Source organism: Athene noctua, chromosome 17, assembly GCF_965140245.1.
Source record: "Athene noctua chromosome 17, bAthNoc1.hap1.1, whole genome shotgun sequence".
Taxonomy (NCBI): Eukaryota; Metazoa; Chordata; class Aves; order Strigiformes; family Strigidae; genus Athene; species Athene noctua.
The window spans coordinates 3,418,872-3,439,385 of record NC_134053.1 but is presented as its reverse complement, the minus strand read 5'-3'; the positions used below and the strand labels follow the sequence as shown (position 1 = coordinate 3,439,385).

Sequence of the window (20,514 nt, the reverse complement as noted above, 5' to 3'; positions counted from 1 at the left end):
GCTGGGGTTTGCTTGTTTATTTTTCCCCAGGGCCTGTGAAGGTTAGGCTCCATGAACTGTCTTTGTTTTATACAGGAGAGCTGTCGCAGCCCGTGCTGCTGTCTGCTTTGCCTCTTGATTCCCTCAGTGAGAGCGCTGCTGCAACTCCAGCTTCTGCTCCACCTTGATTCTCCTAACACCTCATCTGTGTTGCATTAAAACCTTATCCAAGGGAAAAAGAGTTGAAAGTTAGAGGCCAGGGTGGGTTGGCTGAGCATGGCCTTAGCCAAACACTAGTGCCAGCTGCTCAGACCAGGTCTGTAACTCCTTGGTGCCTCCCCTGCTTTTCACCCCCCCACCCCGACCCTCCAGCTGGGCTGCTGCATTTAATGGGTTTACACAGTTTGATTTAAGTGAATTTGTTGGCTTTTACCTTCACAAGGCCTTGAGCATCTCTAGCGATCACACTGACACCCAAGATACAGCTCTTCCCTTTCTCCAAACCTTTTCCAGTGTTACACAGCCCTGGGACCTACTCCCTGCCTCCAGCATCCTGGCTGGGCCTTTGCTGACTTTTTCCAACAGCTCAATGGGTTTGCTACAGCATTATTTGTTTGTTTTATTCTTTATTTGCCACCTGCTGCTGAGCACTAAGCTGAGTGTCCCAGCTCCAAGGGTGCCTTTTCAAGAGTCAACACACCAGTCTGGGCATGTGAAAGGCTTTTTGGATTACGCAGGGGCTGAAGCCACTGTGGGCTCCTCCCAGCCCAAGATCCCCAGCAATGGTAGAGCACCAGACTTCACTAACACAGGAATGTGCTTTCAGACTCCTCTTCCAACAAGGAAACTCACAGAGCTTGATAAAAGACCAGTCAAACAGGACAAGAGTTCCACTTGATCAACTAACTCCGGGTTTGGTTGCATGTCATTTATTTCAACTTGTACAGAGAAGCTTGAACAGCTGTGTGGAAAAAACATGTAGTTGTTTGGTTTTGTTTTTTTTTTTTCTTTCTCCTTAGGTAATATAATTTAAAAGTGGTAAATACACAGTATTTAAACTTGATACACCCGATAAAGTTAAATGCATAATAAAGGGATGAAACACAAGCCTTGGTCATTAAACAAACAGTATAAAAATCAGCAATAGTTCAGGACCTTAGAAAAGAAACAGATCAATCGCCTGATAGGTAAGAGGGGACCACCATGAAAAACTACTCCGACAAAAGGCCTGGTTTCCCCTTAGCACTTTCCTGTGTGCTTTCAGAGCCACGAAGGCTTAGTACCCAGCATTAAGCCTACAGTCAGCACTGGGCTTTGCTTGAAAGGAAGGGAGTTGGGGAAATCAAGCTACAGCCCAGTTCCAAGGCACAAGCAAAATGTTCACTCTAAGGGCAAAAGCTAGCTTTACTACTAAGGAACAGCAGCTAGGGAACTGAGCAGGTTTATATATACAGTACAGCTTCTCTAACAGGTCATGCATTTAGCTAGATCGTCCTCACACAGCCACGCTTTCTGCTTTCAACAGAAGTAATACAACAAGAAAAATCTACACAGAGATTCTTTCAGAAATGTGCATTTGGCTGCAGCCCCATGGCGCCGGCACTGAGACACAATCATTTTGGAGAGCGCCTTAGGGAAGGGCTGAGCTTTAGGCTCCCTACCACCCGTGCTAGCTGTAAGACACTGATCTGTGCAACAGCTGAGGCCCAGTGACTCTGTGGCTGGGCCTCGAGGAACTGGTACGGCTTATTCTGGTTAGAAGCTGCGTTGCACCCCGCAAGCCTGTTGGGTGAATGTAAACTGTCCCACTAGGCACCTGACAAAGCACAAACCGGCGATACGCAGCACACAGCATCTCTACAGCTCACCTTTAACCAAAAAAAAAAAAAGAACAACCCACACTACACACATTACTACGCACCAGCTACAAATAATCAGATCCCCTATTTTTTTTTTTTTTTTTTTTTTTTTTTTGGCAGAACAAGTCCATTTACAGGGTTAGAGAACCAAGCTGCCCACTCGCAGGCATTTCCGCAATGAAAAGTCCTGTTTGGGAAAGGGGGAGCAGGCAGCTGAAGTAGTGCTGGCACCCAAGTTCCCTGTTTGGTTTTCCCATAGCTGAAGCTGCAGGGCTTTGGCGTAGCCTCGGACTAAAATGGGAGGAAAACAGTGCGTGTCTTATGGCTCCAAACTCCACAGTACTTGCTCCTAAACCACAAACCATCGCCACTGGCTTTGGGAAGAGGCCAGCAGCGCAATGTCTCGCTAAGAAATTGCGATTTTTGGGGGGAGCATTGCTTCAAGTGATCAAAAGATGTAAGGGACAGTTTGTGTAGGCACCTGCGCACTTGCTAATGCTGTCCTGGCTTTAACAAAGACCTGTCCTAACCAGGAATCACCGGGCCAGGTCTGACTGCAGCGGGACCAAAGACCTCGGCGCGCTGCTGCTTGCAGTACACAAGCTCAAGGAAGACAAGGGGACAGTCACTTCCTAAAGGCAGGGTTAGCAGGCAGAGATCTTACCATTAATCAAAATATTTGTGTCTCTCCTAGTGCCTTCTTCCTCAGGGCAAAGAATTAGGCCTTAGCAGTCCCTTACATGCTTGGGACATTCGAATCCTCCCCCTCTTTCAGGTATTTTAAACGCTTCATTCGAGGTCACACAACCACATCAGACTGAGAAGTCAGATCTGTCCCAGCCTGGTCCCACTCTCCATCCACAAAACACCTGTACTTACCGTGACCCCTTTCCTCAAGCAAACCCTGACTCTTCTCCAGCTTTGTCTGAGCACAGAGAACTTGGGAAAGTGAGTCTGGATGAGAAAATCTCTCCTGTCACACCACAGATTTTTTTTTTTTTTTTTTTTTTACAAGCACCACAAAATAATCAGAGTAATCTGACTGAAGGTGAAAGAGCTCTTCATAAGAAACAATCCATGAATTAGGTATACACTGAATTTACTAACAAGTCTCTGATCCACAGGCATTCACAATTTACTGGTAACAAACTTGCAAAAAATACATAGCATTGGCCCCAGAATCCAGATTAAGAGTTTGGAAAACAAAAGTTTCTTTGAAAATTACTAGCTAATCTAAGTATTTCATTAAGATCTTAAATTCTAAGCAAGCCCTAAGTCTATACTTAAAAAATAGCATAAGTTGTATTATTTTTAAGTGTACTAAACCATGTAATGTACATGGAAGTGAAGGATTTTACCCTGAATTTTATATTTAATAATATATCTACCTAGATCAAGTAAAAGATTTAGAAACAAACTGTTTTTAGTGCTTCATCTGCTGTTCAAAACAAACATTCAGCTAAATACCACCTTTCACTCGTACATCTGCAGCAAAAATAGTTCAGACTGAACTTAAGCCCTTAAATACCTTTTCCTTTCATACACTGAATACTCAACTTACCAAGTCCTAGTCACACCAAGACCTTAGGAAAGGCATTAATTACCTGAGGAGGTAATTAACCTCACTTTCTGAACATCCCAAAGATGCTGTTTAATACAACCCGGCTCACAAAGGTAGGCATTCTTTAAAAAGCTGAAACTGTGGGTTTTTGCTTTGTTCCCATGCAGTTAAAAAGATGTCAATTAAAAACAAACCAGAACAACAAGAAATAGATGCAACAACATTTCCGGTAGGTCGTGAACTCTCCAAGTGCACAGGTGTAGTTGTAGTATGCCACTTGGCAAAAGCTTCACCCTTCCACGTGTGCCCACTGACTACGTGACGGGCATACAACACCCCTGGGACGCTGGCGTTAGTCCCCGGAAATTATTTGGCATTAAAACCAGGTAAAAGCAGTTCCAAATGCATTTTTGTTTGATCGCTTTTTTTTTTTTTTTTTTCTTTTTTTGCAAAGCACTGTTGCTGCTCAACACCATAGCTCACCTCTTTGCTGTTAGCCAGCGTCTTTCCCACAAGAAGTCATCGGTCCAAGCGAGATGTTCAATGTTTATGACAAGTAGTCAGATGTCTTATAACATGCTGCTATGTAAGCTCTACATCCAGCATTATACTGAAATAGCGCCATGTCATGCTGTGTTTGCTGTTGGCTCTGTTAATGTCGCTCATCCCCAGCTGCAATACTTTATAATGTGCTTCGGACCAAGTTGTTCAACAGAACCATAAAGTCAATATTCACGAAAGAAGCTCCTCCTCTCCCACATTGGGCAAGTCGTTGCATTTCAAATTATCTTCACTGCCTTGTTTTCTGCTTTAAAAGAAAATAAACCAGTCGCTGAGCGACTCAGAAAAAGGCAAAGCAGACAGTGAGATACCAGCATCTGCCCCTTCCCTGCCATGGGACCTTTGGGACCCAGAGCACGTGTTGTCTCCCCCCAGCTCCCCTATAACAGGCTGGAAGTGCCACAAAAAGACACTTTTCAGCCCAGTGGAGGGGTAGGATATGCCACATCACAAAAATCATCCCACAAAGCAGTTACAGGTCAGACAGGGTGTGTGAACATCCCAGTCATGGCCCCACACGAATGACTCAAAGCCCAATTCCTTGAATTCTCCCCCCGTGCTTGGCAGCAATTTCCAGAGCATCAAGACAAGCTGCAAATGTCTTTTCAGGCCGAGGTGACACTTACGGCAGCAGGTTCCCAGGGGCAGACAGTGACCGCTCCTCCCTCCTGCTCCCCTCGAACGGGTTCCCAAAGGATCGCTTCCGGATCATCGTTTTAACCAAGATCTGCAAGATCAGATTGGAGTTTGTCAGGGACGCTTTCCTTTCGTTCAGGAGCAAAAGGAACATTCAATCCTCATGACCAAGTAATTAAGAAAACAAGTGGAAACAAGTCAAAGTTCTCTTTTTTTTTTAAAAAAAAAAAAAAAGCAGAAGGAAGCATGTCTACAAGTCTCCAGCTGCTTAATACAGGGGCTGTATCCTTGTCTGAAACCCACGGTGCAACAACCGAGCATGCAGATGGGAGCCACACTAGGTGTGAGAGGCTGGAAAAGAGACCAAATCCAAGTGTGGGAAGATTTTCTCCACTCAGAAGTGGGTTTTACTGATTACTGCATCCAGCACCTGCAAATCCCCAGTTCCCTACAGTTACCTGGCAGGGGAATTCATTGGAAATGGAGAGAGGGTAAGGAAGGAACTGGCACAATTTTGCTTTAAAGTTTACCAAAACCAAGATGAAAAATTGGCTGTTTGTCTAGTTTTGGCTGCAAAACACAAAGTTACTCAGCGTCAGCTGCAATCAGAGACTACTGGGTACAGAGCAAGTGTTGGGGTTCTTCCCAGGCATCCCCCAATTTGTTTTGCTGGTGGGAGCAGAGACTGACATGAGCAGCACTGGCCCCTGCTTCAGCGTGTGCATCCTGCTCTGGGAACCCCCGGCTTCAGTTGATATTGCTTCTCGTCCCTCTGTGCCTTATTTATCTGCTCACCACGGTGCTCCAAGGGTCCTTACACACCTGAAACGTGCATGCCAGCAGGGTCCTGCAGGGGAAGGCATTTTATACAAGAGTCGAAGCCATGTGGATCCTTGTAGGTGGATGCACAAAGGTCAGGCACCAGAGGATAATTTTGAAGAACAAACGCAAATGGAAAAATACAAGATCTGCCTGGAAGCAGTGTGTTATTTAAGAGGCAAGAGTGGCAATAAAAGCTCATTTGCCCTGAGCAGTGCTAAACACACCTGGATCCCAGCACAGACGGGATCTACCTGGCTGGAGAGCAGCTCTGTGGAGAGGGACCTGGGGGTCCTGGCAGACAACAAGCTCGAAAGGAGTGACCAGCGTGCTGCAGTGGCAAAGAAAGCCAACAGGATTGCACCAACAAGGGTGTCACTAGCGGAGATAAAGAAGCCATTAGCCCACTCTACTCAGCGCTTGCCAGGCCACACCTGGAATACACTGTTCAGTTTTGGTCCCCGCTATACAAAAAAGCTGTGGACAGACTGGAGAGGGCCCAGAGAAGGGCCACAAAGATGATCAAGGGACTGAGAAGCCATGTGAGGAAAAGCTGAGAGAATTGGGTTTGTCTTGAGAAGAAAAGGCTTCGGGGAGACCTTATCACCATGTTCCACTATTTAAAGGGTGGTTATAAAGAAAATGGAGAGTCCCTTTTTACAAGGAGCCATGTGGAAAAGACAAGAGGTAATGGGTACAAGTTAGTCCTGGGGAGATTTTGGTTGGACACAAGAGGACATTTTTTCACAGTGAGAACAACCAGCCACTGGAATAATCTCCCCAGGAAAGTGGTGGACTCCCCAACATCAGACACTTTTAAGATTCAGCTGGACAGGGTGCTGGGCCATCTTATCTAGACCGTGCTTTTGCCAAGAAAGGTTGGACCAGATGATCGCTGAAGTTCCTTCCAACCTGGGATTCTATAATGATTTTCAACCGAGCCAGCAGCACTGAGCTGTTCTCTGCTGCATCGCAAGAAATCACCTCTGAACAGAACAAGGAGGGGAAAAACCCCTCATCAATGGTGATCTCTTTAGAGCAAGATCTGCTTTTTCAGCATGAGCAGTGCACGGCACATTTGCATATTAACGTTATCCATGGTTGAAGAGGCTTCTGCAGGGTACCGAAGCGGGAGAGAGGTCCAGAAATAAGTCAGATGTGGGCAAAGCCACAAGTTGGAAAAGGGGCTTCAAAAGGAGACCTGTACTTCAAAAAAAATCACAGCCTGGGTGTCTACAGGCAGATAACACTGTGCCAGGGAACTGCGAATAGTTGTTCACTGTTTCTCCCAGCATAAGGGCTATCAGGCACTCGAAGAAATCATTAGGTTCAAAACTCAAAACAAATTTCTCTTTCCACACAGGGAAGGGTTACACTGTGGTTCTCACCACCAGTGGGTTGCAGAGAATAAAAATATGAGCTTGAAAAGAGATGAGATGAATTCACCAAGAATAGCTGCAGGTGGGAGCTGGCACAGACCATGGCCCAGATAAAATCTCCATCCCGGGAAGCTCCTGCAGCCACTCTGGCCAGATGGGCAGAGCAGGGCAGGAGCTCCTCGTGCCTGGCCAAAACACCCACTTCCAGCTGTGGGCAGGTCCTGGACCAGATGCTGGTTTGCCCTGAGCAAATACAGTGATATTTAGGCAGCCAGCTCAAGCGTGGAGACTGGCAATCGCTGACGAGTCCCTTTGGGACCGCTCTGAAATACTCCCCCGCACTGTGGGGTATGGCCACCTCCAGCGAGATGCTGAGCCCCCGTCTTGCAGTGCTTGTTTCTGAGAAAGGGAAGGGGTTTGTTCTAAACCTGCCCAACACTTTTGTCTTTCAGCAGCAACCTCAAGCTCCTCGGGACCGCCCCGGCAGGCAGCGTAGAGCCCGATGTGTGTCCACAGATCATCACCTCCCCGGTACTCACCACAGTGGCCAGGCTGGGGATGTGCTTGACCGAATTCTCCACCTCCTCCTCCGTCACCTCGACGAGGGTGCAGTTCTCATCCTCCGTGGGCAGCAGCTCTGCTCCATTCTTGGTGACCCAAGGGTGCAACTTCAATGAATAACACAGCCTGTCAGGAACGATTTCCCCTTTTTCGTAACTCAAACTACATAAGCCTGGCAAACGCATCTCCTCTCCCAAGCTACGGCCCCTACATGCTCCTGAAATACCAGGGAGCAGGGCAGAGATGTGCCATCTCACTGGTGATCTTGTCTCTCCTCAGCACCACTGGGAACGGCTCAGCCCGGAGCAGAAGTGAACCACAGTGTGGGTCGTCTGGAGCCAGCACTGGCCCCATCTACACAACCAAGCAATAACCTTGGTGACCTACAGCACTGGGCATCTCAGCGGGTTTTAGGGAAAAAGACCTATTTTCCCTCTCATCTTACAGAAGAGACAACGCCAAGAGGCTGGAGTGATTTATTCCACACTGTATGTATGAGCACCGGTGATGGGGAGACCCACCGAGCCCTAGTCTTGGACCTGGATTAATCCACGACAGAAGGCAGAAACCTCTCTTTCTCCTTGCCCACACACCTGGCATCTTGGGTGGCTGCAGGAGGAGCACAAAACGGTTCAGCAATTCCCCCGCAATCCTTTCCCCCTACCTTAGTCTCCATTTTCTCAGCTTCTCGCCCCTTCCAGGCTCCCGCAGGGGCAGAGGACCAGAAATCTCCTGCGAAAGGCTGTTGCACAGTACTTTCCTGGTAGCAGAGGAAATACTGTACTCAGGGGATTTCCTTTTGCCTGTGACTTCTGTAGGCACCAAAGGTCCCAAAGCTGAGCAAGTCCCAGAGCAGGGAAGGAGCTGAGACTTACCTGCCCAGGAGCCCTGGGCACAGGGGGAGGACCTAGCCTGGCGCGATCAAACTGACTCCCAAAAAAAAGCCAAGCAAGGAGAACCCAACAGAAGTGAAGCCACAGCCAACACCGGGGTGGTTGGGTCAGTACCTTGATTTCTGGAACCGAAATCCTAGATTCAGGATTTTTATCCAACATCCGTGTAATCAAATCCTTCAAGAAGTCTGTAACTTCTGGCCTGGGGAAAGGAGAGGGAAGAGATGAGATGGGGAAGGGGATGATGGGTGCCACCTCCCTTCTTCATCCCAGTGCCAGCTGCTGGGGGCCTTCCAGGCAAACTGGAGCTGGGCCCCAGCCCTGGCAGGGATGTAGCTCTGGGTACTCATGCACGCAGGTGCCATGAAGCTCTAGCTCTTCCTCCCCAACACCCCCAGGAAAGCAAAATCTCCCCTTTTTGGGCAATCTGAAGCACAATCCTGTGTGTATAGGGCTGGGAGAGCCCGACACCAACTCCACACAGGCTAAAACCCAACAAGCAGCAACTGCAGAGGTTAATTTGTTCCCCCCCACGCCTCTGCAACTTCAATCACTCCTTCTTCAGCAACTGCAAACCAAGAGATGTTGCCTTCATGTTTAATGCAAAGGAAGTTTTCCAGGGCCAAGGGCCAAGAGAAAGGCTCAGAGCCTGAGTTCTGTAAAACTTCAGCAGAGCAGGGCGAGCCCCACGCGGCAGCACCTGAGAAACAACTTAAATGAGCTTTAGAATAAGGGCTGAGGGTTTGGGGTTTTTTGAGTACTTACTGGTCTGGGAACTCCAGTGTCTGGGTCTTGATTTTATTGTGTAAACTCAGGATCCTTTCATCCATAAAAGGACACTACCATGAAGAAAAAAAACAATGTTAAGAACCTCTATTAAGAAGCAGCAGTGGGGTGGCCAGTCGAGCACTGGGATCTTGTAGGGTTTGAAGGAGAGCAAGGAGCCAGCTATAGGAAAATAACAGAATATTTCCTATTATGTCAATGTCTTTTTTTCATTTTAACACAATGAAAATAACATTTGACTAAAAATGACCAAACTACTACAACAGCTTCTTTGCTAAAAAATCTGGCAAGGCATGGAGATTTCCCTGCAAAAAAAAAAGAGAAGCACATTCCTTTTGGATGTTTCGATCCTGGGTACAGGCAGAGGTTTCCCATTTCCACCCGCACATCCCTATCTCCCCTCAGCAATACCCAACTGCTCAAACAGGGGTGCAGGGTGCAAATCCCATTGCATACCTGGCATGTGGGAGACACACACCAAACCCCCACCCCTGGCCACCAACAGCACTGAAAAATTCATTTCATTACCTGCCCAAACACAAAGCAGTACAGTGTGATCCCCATGGCCCAGACATCCAGAGCCTGTGGAGAGGAGAAAGCATAATTAGATCTGTGACAGACAGTGTGTTCAAGGAAGATTAGTCCAAAAATGCTCAAAATCACTATTAAATACCTTTCCAGAGAAGATTTTCCTGGTTTCCGAGAGCGTCTCTGGGGCCATAAAGGCAGGGGTGCCCACTGTGTTGGTTAAAAGGGCATCAGCTCCCTTGAACTCGTTGCTCACTCCGAAGTCAGCAATCTTGACGTGCCCGTCTTCCCCCACGAGGAGGTTGGAAGGTTTAATATCCCGGTGGATTATCTTTTGATAGTGCACTGCAGCCAAAGGAAAAACAGCAATTCAGCAGCAAAAGGAGCCCCGAAGCCCCTGCATGGCTGTAAGCCCTTCCACTAACACCACGACCAGCCCCAGCTTCAAAAATCCCTGTGCAGGAGCACAAGCCACCAGAAACAGCACCGTACACCAGCAGAAAGTCCAGCCCAAGGTGTGTAGAAAACAAGCAAAATAAGAAATCCCATCCTTTTTGCTCAGACACTCACAGTATTCGATGCCCTTGATCAGATCCTGGAAGTAGAACCGAGCCTGGTCCTCACTGAGAGGTTTCAGGGTTGGGATTTCCATCACGGGGCTGCAAAGGCAACAGAGAACGGAGCTTGTTCCCCAACAGATGTGACAAAACAAGTCCCGGAGGCTTTGCCACCGTCCGGTGACAGCACACAGTGCTGAACACAGGCACATATGGGGTGTACACACCGTAACTAGGTTGGGGAGATGCTACCCAAACCCGCAGGAGACCCACCACAAACCCCCCATCACCTCCCCGTCCTACACCTGCCTCAGGTGGTCGAGCTGTGCCACCTGCAAACCCATCCCATGTTCATGTTTTCCGTCTGGAATTCAATACTCACCCTTGCTTCACCAGTTCAAACACTGAAACGCAAAAGAAAAAGTGGTTACTGATCACTTACAGGTTAGAGCTCCTGCAAGCACAAAAGCAATTATTTTGGTGGCAGAAATTACAAAAACAATGTAAGTTTTTTTAAAAAAGGAGACGCTACCTTATGCAAGGCACAGCCATTCTGCATGATTCCCTCTCCAATTAAGGGGATGCTGCCAACTAACTTCTCTGTGCTGCAGCTTCAGCATTATGAAACACCCTCCGCACAGCACCCTGAAACCCTCAGTTTGCTGCAAGCCCACGCCTCCAGCAAACCTCTGCGCTTGGCCATGAAGGCATCGCAGGCTTCTCCACTAGTACAGGCTGAACATAAATGATGGAAAAGAAATGCCTCCTCCAAGCATGTGTATTTACATCAAGCAAACCACTGCAGTCTGCAAGACAGGTTGGGAAGTGGCTCATTTGTACCGTGGATAATTAACATGTGCCTTGTCCTCCAAGCCAAATAAACCTACTTTCTAGCAGCCTGGTTTCAAAGCTGAGAACATAAATGCTGGTGCCTCTCATGGCAAAGCATGCCCTGATGTTGAATTAAAGCCTATAAAGTGATATAAAGCACTCCTGTCTCCTTTCTGAACCCAGACTGGTTCCTGTTTGCTCCAACTATTAGGGAGGATTTGCTCCACCAGCACATCCAGGCCATACCTGCTCCAGAGGAGAGACCCAACCCCACACACAGCAGCCCCAAAACACGGGGGGGAACCCTTTGCCCCATCCTACTGACACCCCGTGAGCACCGCAGGGCAGCGGGCAGTTACCCATGTAGAGGTGGTCCTCACTGGGGTCATCCAGGACCTGCCGAAAGAAGCAGAAAGGCAATTAAATGGCACCTTGCAAATTAAACATTGTGATTTTTTATTTAGCAGCCATCTCGATTCTGCACCATCTGCACCATTAGCATGGTCTGCTGACCTCTGACAAGGAGTGGGGGGGGAGAGGACAGAGATATAGCTGTACTTCAAGGAAGTAAATATTTTAAAACACAAAGGAAGCATCATCTGACTGATGAGCCAAACAAACTCCAGTCTGCACATCCTTAATTCTTGATTTTTAGACCGTTTCATGCAGGCAGTGGGCAGAGGGCAGGGCAGCTGCACCACAGAACCCGCAGCAATACCAGTTCCTCCCCCAAAACCCATCTGACCACTTGTTTCCTCCAAGGAAACAACATTTTTCTGCATTTCCCTTTCTGAGCAGGGGAAAAAAAAAAAACAACCAACAAACCCTTTTGAGAGCAGGGGAATAAAAGACCTTTTAAACCAGTGAAAACACAAGTCTCCCATAGGCAGGATCTGCCACAGCCATCCCAGTCCCTCTGGGGTCTCTCTCCCCCACCCAAGCCGACGTGTAGCCCATCCCCGCAGCATCCAGGCTCCTTCCCGCTCGGGGTGGGTTTTGGGAAGGGACTGGGGGCTGGTCGGTGCTCACCTCCACCAGCTTCACCACGTTGGGGTGGTCCAGCTTTTTCAGGATGGCGATCTCCTGGTAGACCTGTTCGATGGGCCCTTTGGGCTGCAGGCAGCCCTCGGAGGCAGCTTTGGCCCCGCGGGGCGGCGGGCGGCCTGTGGGAAAGGCAAAGATGGGGTGTCCGGTTGGGAACAGGCCCCCGGGGTGCCCACATCATCTCCCACCCTAAAGATTTTGAGCCACTTACGGGGGAAGCCTGCCTGTCTCATCAGTTTCTTTTTGGAGAGAACCTTCATTGCCTGCAAGAGGGGAAAAAACATGGGATTTGGGACAAATTAAGGATAAAACGGGGCTGGCAGCATGAGGCCAGCGCAGAGCTGGGCAGGGAATCAGCAGAGGGAATCCATCCCCATCCCACCTGCTCCGCTGTGGGCTCCAGGGCTATGTGCTACTCACATAGTAGGTGTTATCGTCCTCATTGTAGGCCAGCTTCACCACCCCGTAGGAGCCCTAGAAAGGGGCACAGCCATGGGGGATCAGTTAGGGACAGTCCAAAAAAAAAACCCACAGCACCGAATTGCGCTCCAGGCACCTCCGCAAATCCGGCCCCACTGGGATCACAGGGCTGGTGGGTGATGCTGGGAGCAGTGGGGTGTATGGTCTGGCATCGCACCGCCAGCAAAGGAAAGCTTCAAATGCCCCAACTCATGGCAGGGAGGGGGAATGGGGAAAATTAATAATAACTAAATAAATATCTACAATTCAATCGGCACAACCTAGAAGAGATTGGTGTGGCAGCCAGGAGTCAGCCAAGTCGCCGTGGTGAACAGCTGAACTTGCCATCTCACCAGCTGGAAAGCGAAACCGAGCCCAACACCCTCCATCCCCCCCATCCCACCCCAAACCCGGCCAGTATTCACCTTCCCAATCTCATCCTTCAGCTTGTACTGGTTGAGCTGCACGCAGTCCTGCGGGGAGAGAGGGGGAGGTCCGACATGAGCCACGAAACCACTCACATTTGCTCTCCTCCTTTTATATCTCCAGCAAAACTTTCTCTGCAAACTCACACCCATTTCTGCTCTGCCCGGGCACCCGCTCGGGGCTGAGCAGCTTTGATTCATGAGCCATAAATGCCAGCCGCTCGGCCACGCGTAGGTGTGTTTATAGAGGGCTAATTACAAACGTTAACGGCCGGGCAGGCAACATTATCCGCTCACGTGGAACGAGAGTGCACGACGGGCTGGCGGTGGTGGGGATCAAGGGCCGGGCGAGCCCTGGGGGGCTTAACACCGGCAACCCAGCACTGAGTATTTTAATTTTTTAAGGGCAAAGAAGCTGCTTGCTGCCTGTTTTCTGTCAGCACTGCCAGGCTGGGGGCAGGTAGGGCCATTTTCTCTTTAGATCTCAGTAGGTCTCTCACTTTTTTTTGTTTTTAAGGAGAAAAAGAAAATTGCAGTATGCTGCCAGCTCCCCCAAAATGCAGCCATGAGAACTGGCGGCGTCTGCACAAGGTGTGAAACGCAGCAAGCTGCTGGGTCCCACCTCCCCGAGGGCTGTCCCCGAGGTCCAGGAGGGACCAGAGCATCCTGCCCACGCACCTGTGGCCACGCTGCCGGGTTTTATCCCAAAAAAACCCAAGTGAGAAGCAACACCACGGGGAGGGAAACCAGGAGGATGGGGGCAGGAGAACCGCGGGAGAAGCAACGATTCCCCCTCACCTGGAGTCCCGTGATGGACACGCGGTTTGACTCCACCGTCGGCCGCCGCGGCAGCCGCGGGGAGGAGTGCGGGGACGTCACCGGGGAGTAAGGGAGGGACGGGTAGATGAAGCGTTCGTTGGCGCCGTCGCCGTTCCCAGGCGAGCGGGCAGGCTGCGAGCGCTCCTGCAGGGAGAGCTTTCGGCCGGAGAGGTGCAGCTTCGCCCTTGGCTCCCGGCCGTCCCCAAACCCCTCGTCGCCGGGCGCGTTCATCTCCTCCTCCTCGCTCGCGCTCCCCGTGGCGTCGTACTCGGTGACCACGATGAGCGAGGCCATGCCGGGGCGGCGGGGGCTCAGCGCCGGGGGGTCCCGTGCTGCCCCGGGTGCTCGGTGGCCGCAGCCTCCATCACGGCAGAGGGGCCGCGGGGCAGGCGAGCTGCCGGGGATGCATGATGGCATGGTGCAACCGATGGCCTCATCCCGGCCACGCTGCAACGGGGAGGGGCACCTGCAAACACAGGGCAGGCTCAGCCAGGCTGCCCTGTTAAGAGGGATTTCCTCCTGCCGGTCATTACTCTACAGATTAATTTATTGATCCCAGAGGGGACGCTAAAGCCAAGGGCAGCGGTGCAGGATGGCACCGGGATGTGCACCCACCCTGCCACGGGGCAGGGCCAGCCTCAGCCTCAAGGCTGCAGCCATCACTCCTTCCCGCCCCTTTATCAAAACAACTCCAGAGAATAACAACCCCGTCGTCTCCGCTACGGGAATACCCCAAAAGGAATATTTTACGGGGGCAGGATCCAGCCCTGCACCGTACCAGCATCAATACCACTCAGATCCCTGCTTTACTGCTCGGTCCCACAATCAGCGTGGGCACATTTCTGCCAAACACTCCCCGAATGAAGCAGTTCAGGGGTACAGGGACTTGCTTACCAAGTGTGGGGTGCAGGATCAGCCCCCCCAGCTCACTGCCTCCTCCCACAGCCTGTCATTTCCAGCAATTTCTCTTCCTCGCCCCAGGTTTCCTACAGCCTTCTGTGCAAAAATCAGGTTCTTGAACCCTGAGATAAATGAGAAAATAAGTTTGTTAGCAACAAAGAATTAAAAGAAAAAGAAACCCACAAATAATTAAATAATAATTTAAAAAGGGGAGAAAACAGTGTTAATTCACACACGCTGGGCAGCCCGCAGCAGCTGGGGCAGTTCAATGGTTGTTTGGTTGTAAACCATCGCTCTTCCCTGCCGCAAGGCTGGTGCTGTTTTTAATTTCTAGGTTAACGAGCTGCTGCAGAAGCAAGTGAAAAAAAAAAAAATTATCCTGAAACAAACAGCCCATAAGCAGGAACAAGGTTTGAGGCGTTTTTCTGCCTGGTTCCCACACCTCAGCGAGGCGGCCGGTTAAAATTAGCTCCGCTCATCTCCATTGAAGTTTCCGTGATGTACCCGCAGCACACCCGCTCTGAATCAGCCCTGCAGAAATTACGGGTCAAGTACAGAAATCAAGTCGTCTCCCCCTTCCTCCAGGCTTCACAATAGCCTAATTGCTGTTTTCAACACCAGTCTATAAACCAGAGCCTTTTTTTTTTTTTTTTTTTTTTCCCCGAACGGGATCAGACCGAAGCTAAAGCCAACCCGGCACCGCTTGCTGCTTCAAGGCGCAGAGAAACGCAGGGGATGGGAGGGCTATAAATAAGCCGATGAACAGCAACAAGGACAAACTATTTCAGAAATGCTGCGTTTCGCGGGGCTGAATCCACTCCCGGCTGGGGCTTTGCTGGTTAAGTGAGCCGGGAGCCACCAGCCAAGTCGAACCCGGGCTCCGCATCTCGGGCATCGTGGCTGCAAAATTCCCCCCCTGGTGCTGCTGACGGTCACGGCAGCATGTTTTAACACACTCACAAAATGGATTAAAATAAACAGGCAGCCCCCCTCACCCCCCGTTCATCCCAAACCCACAGGGATGCATCTCAAGGCCAGTTGCCATTTGCCTGGCTCGCTATGGGCACCCCGCCAGCGGGCACATATAAATAGCCATCCCCACGAGCCGAGGCCGACCCCGAACACCGTGCCCTCTACCCTCACCGGGGACCGGGGCTGCGGCCACACCAAAAAAGGCAGCTCATCGAGGTGGCCCCGGGATGGAACCACCCCAGGAGCATCGCCAGCCCCAGGGGTGGCACGGCACAGCTGGGCATCCCGTCCTTCCCCCAGAGCATCGCCTGCATCTGAATTTCCAAGGGTTCACACTAAACTTTGCCGGGCTACAGCAAAATTGAGTTATGAAGTCTCCACCACACTTGAGAGCTGAGCGTGCCCTGGTCGGCGGGAGTTAATTGGCTTGACCAGGATAAATATATCAAGGCTAATTAATTCAAGCAGGCTTCCCCAGGCTCTGTAAACAGGCTAAAAGTCATCCAAGCACCATCGTAACATCGGCTAGGGTGGAAAATTGGAGGGGTTTTTTTTTTCCCCCTTTTTGCGTGGTTTTGCAAAAATTGCCCTGTGAGATGATAGTTGCCCGAGAAAAGCCCAGCAGTGGGATCCCGTTGTTGAACACAGCCACGTGGGACATGGGGTAACCGCTAAGGGTAACTCAGCCAGTTCTCCTTAATAAGCACACAGGGAGGCTGAGGAGGAGGAGGAGGAAGAAGAGAACAGCCACAGTCCCAGCCAGAGGGAAAACTAAAATAGCTGGAATGGGGACAATAAACCCAAACAGGGGAAATACAGCCTGGGGGCTTTGGCTTCACCAACCTACCCAGGGCCGTGCCCAGGGACAAGCAGCACATACTGCTGTGAACTCTAGCAGATCCTTATGTAAAAGCGAGCAGCACATGCCCACAAAATCCTCAGGAAATATAACAGCCTGGTATATAGGAATGATTTATCGGCACGGCTTTTGGCTGCAATCCATATATAACCCATAGCGGCTGCGGCAGGATTATCGAAGTAATCAGTCTCACATCTAATTCAGCAAGGAGAGGGATATTAAAATGAAAAGAGGTCTGTGAAACCCTGGCAGCGGCTCTCCCTCTCGCTCAGCATCCACGTGGCTTTAGCGGAAATGAACGGGAGTGAAATCGGCCCTTGCGAGGGTGAAGTGATTTTTACAGCCCCCTCCTGCCGCCCCAGCTCCGCTGCCAGCGTGTGGTCCCTGCTTGGTCCCTGGGGGGACGCGGCCACCCCCGGATGGGAACACGCCAACTGATTTTGGGAGGCGCAGAGGATGACACCTTGCAGCCAGCACTGGCTGCGCAGATTTAAACCGGAGTATACCGACGCATCAGCCTGTCCTTCCCTCCCTGGGGCTGTTTCCCTACCCAGGCACAGGGCGGGCGATGGGACGGTGCCCCCAGCTCCTGCCAGCTGCCACGCACTCGCCTTCCCCCTCTACACGCTTCCCTCCGGCAAGGCCAGACACGGTGTCAGGGTTGGACCCTCCCAAGGGAATAAGACTTGGTGGCAGCTCCAGCAGCGACACCTCCATCCATCCTTCCTTTGGGGGTCAGCTCATGCACTGCAAAATAAAGCTGTTCATAACAAAACTGAACACAAACCACCTAAACCGAGGTTGATTTTACTTACAGAGGATCTTCCCCCGGCTACCACTGAAGGTCTGCAGTTAAAAGTTAATCAGGGCCAGCACACGGGGCAGTTACAGGCTCTGGCTGGGCAGAGTCCAGTGGCTATTTTGCTTTCCCCGGTCACTGTCAGCAGTGGAAGCAGCAGTGCCAAGAGCGGTGTCATCTGCAGCAACGGGGGCATCGATCACAGTTTCCCTTCCTACAGGCGAGCACAAACCTTGCCAGAAATATATTAGTCACTGTAGTATACAAAGACCATATGCACCCCCGCCTGACTTTTAATGGAAAAAAATCTCTCAGCAGCATCTCTAGAAGTCAGAGGACACTCAAAATAATGAGATACTGGAAACAGGCACCCAGCCCTCATCTACACCAGGTCCCTGTGACCGACCAGCAAAGGTTTTATCATCCTCGGGGCAAATGGAAGAGCCTCCTGTGCTGCCTGGCCCAGCCAACACGGGGTGAAAAGAATCAGGGAAAGAATGTAAAGCTGGGCTGGTGGCATTGTAACGACACGAAACCCAATGGCAGGTTTCACATCTTCACCAAGATTTTTTTATAATCTTGATGATACCGCCAAATACTGCTTAAGCAATATATAATGAGCATCCCAAAACAGAGGGTAAGCTCTGGACATGGCGTTGAGCGTGGGCCGGGATGAGCTCAGGGTATCACCATCACCTTGTCCAGCGCTGCTGAGCGGCTCCCAGCTCTCCTGGAAACAACAGCTCCAGCCCACAATGCCCACGAGAGTGGAACCAAGAGCGGCTTTGCACTGTGTGAACACCACTGAGAAGGCATTAGGGCTGAGTTGAAAGCGAATCCTCCTCCAAATCACCTCCCCAGTCTGATAACATTCCGCCTTCCCCAGAACGGGGCTGGTCAAGCAGACACCCCTCGCAGAGCTCTCGGGGATGGGCTCTTGGGTTTTGTTGGCTGTTTTTCCCAAAACAAGGTGCTCACGAAGAGGGGCCAGGAGAGGGATGGGGCTCCTTCTCCCGGGAGAGGGGCTGCCTCTCCACCTGGGGGCCGTGAAGGCAGCTCCAGCGCCCACAGCCACCGCATTCCCCCTCCCCAGCACGGTTCCCCCTGGCCCTGAGGACAACCTGGTCCCATCCCCAGGGATGGTTTCCTGCTCCTGCAGCACCGCAGAGGCAGGCGGGCAGCCCCTAGCTCCATCCCACCGCTGCTTTCGGTCTTCACCGTCACCTTGGCGGTCCCGATGCTCCGCGCCCTACGCGTGGCCGCAGGGCTGCAGCCACCTCCGAACCAGCTCGGCCACTCGCAGCAGCCCGACCCACGGCTTCTCCTAAGGAGAGCCGGCCCCTGCACACAGTCACCCCAACTTCACCCCCTCCATCTCCCCCAGGCATTTCCCTTGCCCCTTGACCTTAAAAATCCTCTTCCCAACCCCACGGCCTAACTGTCCCCGGTCCCCCTGCTCCCAGCCCTCTCCTCCCCGGGCAGGAGCCCCATGGGGTCTGCGGGACGCCTGATGCCGCGGGGACGGCCACCACCCTGTCCCCTCCCCAAGCCAGGGATGCTGCCAGCCCACCGGCTACCACCGGCCCCGCCGGGCGGGAGCGGGATTCCTGCCGGGCCCGGGCGGCCACACCGCAGCGGGATGGGGAGATGACAACCCCGATCCACACCCCCCCCACCCCACCCCCCCGCCGTCCCCATCGCCAAAATACCCGCCCAGGCCGGCTGCGAGCCCCGCGGGAAAAGCCCCGTTGGAAGGAGATGCCGGTTTCTGCTCGCAGGGCAGCCCCGGCCTCCCCACGCCCGCCGGTCCCTCCGGGCGCGGCTTTGTGTCCGCAGCCGCGGGCGCATCCCCCGCCCGGGCCCGCCCGGCCTCCCCCGCCCGCCCCCGGAGCCACCGACCTGGCGAGAGCCGCCGCTCCGCCGGCGGGAGGAGGGACGGACGGACGGACGGAGGGAGGGAGGGAGGGACGGAGGGAGCGGCCCCCGCAGCCCCCGGAGCCGCCGCCGCGCTGCGCCGCCTTCGCTTTCGGTTCCGCTCCGGCGGCGGCAGCGAGGGAAGGAGGGAGGGAAGGAGGGAGGGAGGGATGGAAGGAGGGAGGGAGGCAGGGAGGCAGGCCCCGCTCCGCCCCGGGGATGGGGAGGTTTCCCCCCCCCTCCCAGCAGCCGCATCCTGCCCGCCCACCCCCTGTAAACCGTTCTTTGGGGTGGGGTTTTGTTGTTGTTGTTTTGTTTTGGGGCGTTGTTGCTGGTTGATTTTTTTTTGTTTTTTAAATAGTATTTTTTATCCCACTCCGGCCGCGGGCAGCGCAGCCGCGGGATGCAGCTGGGGTAACCCGCACCCCCGCTGCGGGCACCCCAGGTCCCAGAGGGACAGAAATACCCCCCCGCCTCCTCCCGGGGCTCCCTCCCCTCTGCCCTTGTGCAGAGAATTTCCAGCGTGAGGTCGACCGGGTGCAGACTGGGTTACCCCCATCAGCTCCTCTGGCCCTTCACTAAACGGTTGCCCAACGCTTCCAAAATCACCACCTAAAGGGGGGGGGTTAAAAAAACCCAGCCCAGCTGTTTGGAAATGGCACAGCAGCCACCAGGCCCAGCTCCCGCTCAGGTTCCAGCTCTGCGGCGCCGGGACAGAGGCGACGCTTCCACACAGGCACAGCCTTTAGCTCGCACCAGCCCTTTGTAAACATCTCCCTTGTTTTGTCCGTGTTAATTATTTTTCTTATCGAGCACATTCACCCTCCTTGTGCCGAGCTCACCTGCAGTTTCCTGATCGACTCCTCACGGAGCAGCAGCTTCAACCTCGAGCAGATGCAAAAACCACAGCTGACACAAACCCTCTTCCTCATTTTGCTTCGAATCTTGTGGGCCCCACTTCGACCCTGCGGAGCTCCCGGCAGCAGGACCACGCTTCCATCTGAGCTTTATGGATAAACGCTGCTACTTTGACCAGGATCTCAAAAGTCACTCTAGAAATCAAGTTTATGCGCTTACCGTAAAAATAGTAGATGCTCTAAAAGTTTTATGGATCAAACTCCTTGGTGCTGATTAAAGCGTAGCTGTGAGAGGGGGCGAGCCACCAAACCCAGCATTCCCACAAAGCTGGGTTACTTGTCACTGTTAGACTCGGTTTTTAAGATCAAGGCACTGATTATCTGCCAACAGCCACGCTGCAACGCTAATTAATGAGATGGGTTAACTAACAAGGGACTACCCTTGTTTCAACCACACCTTAGAGCTTCTCCCTTCCTGCCTCACCTGGCAGGGCTCCAGCAGAGCCAGGTTTAGGT

The 20,514-nt window shown here is 52.0% G+C and overlaps 1 protein-coding gene across 4 annotated transcripts; it reads right to left on the bottom strand.

Annotated features, from left to right (window-relative positions):
- Window positions 1–3,801: 3,801 nt before the first annotated feature.
- Window positions 3,802–19,275, bottom strand: CAMKK2 (calcium/calmodulin dependent protein kinase kinase 2). 4 transcript variants are annotated; one of them, XM_074921016.1, is made up of 18 exons: window positions 19,127–19,275; window positions 14,592–14,719; window positions 13,677–14,163; window positions 12,879–12,926; window positions 12,415–12,468; window positions 12,206–12,257; window positions 11,980–12,113; window positions 11,310–11,346; window positions 10,502–10,523; window positions 10,133–10,221; window positions 9,708–9,907; window positions 9,563–9,616; window positions 9,014–9,087; window positions 8,363–8,450; window positions 8,020–8,115; window positions 7,334–7,462; window positions 4,587–4,687; window positions 3,802–4,204 (listed from the first exon to the last, which is right to left on the bottom strand). In XM_074921016.1, the coding sequence occupies exons 3-18, from the start codon at window positions 14,112–14,114 to the stop codon at window positions 4,132–4,134; spliced, it is 1,689 nt and encodes a 562-aa protein (XP_074777117.1). In that variant the 5' UTR covers window positions 14,115–14,163; window positions 14,592–14,719; window positions 19,127–19,275; the 3' UTR covers window positions 3,802–4,131. The 4 variants fall into 4 exon arrangements, 3 of the variants coding, with proteins under 3 accessions (XP_074777117.1, XP_074777118.1, XP_074777119.1); XM_074921017.1 differs by lacking the exon at window positions 8,020–8,115 and having other exon boundaries at window positions 3,802–4,207; XM_074921018.1 differs by lacking the exon at window positions 8,020–8,115.
- Window positions 19,276–20,514: the final 1,239 nt, after the last annotated feature.

Excerpts from the sequence above, each read along its gene's own strand:
- CAMKK2 (XM_074921016.1), bottom strand. The coding sequence starts at position 14,114 with ATGCCATCATGCATCCCCGGCAGCTCGCCTGCCCCGCGGCCCCTCTGC. Across the intron at positions 9,088-9,562 it reads ACTGCTTTGTGTTTGGGCAG|TGTCCTTTTATGGATGAAAG; the intron begins GTAATGAAATGA and ends TCTTCATGGTAG. Across the intron at positions 8,116-8,362 it reads TTTCGGTTCCAGAAATCAAG|GAAAGTACTGTGCAACAGCC; the intron begins GTACTGACCCAA and ends CTCTGCTACCAG.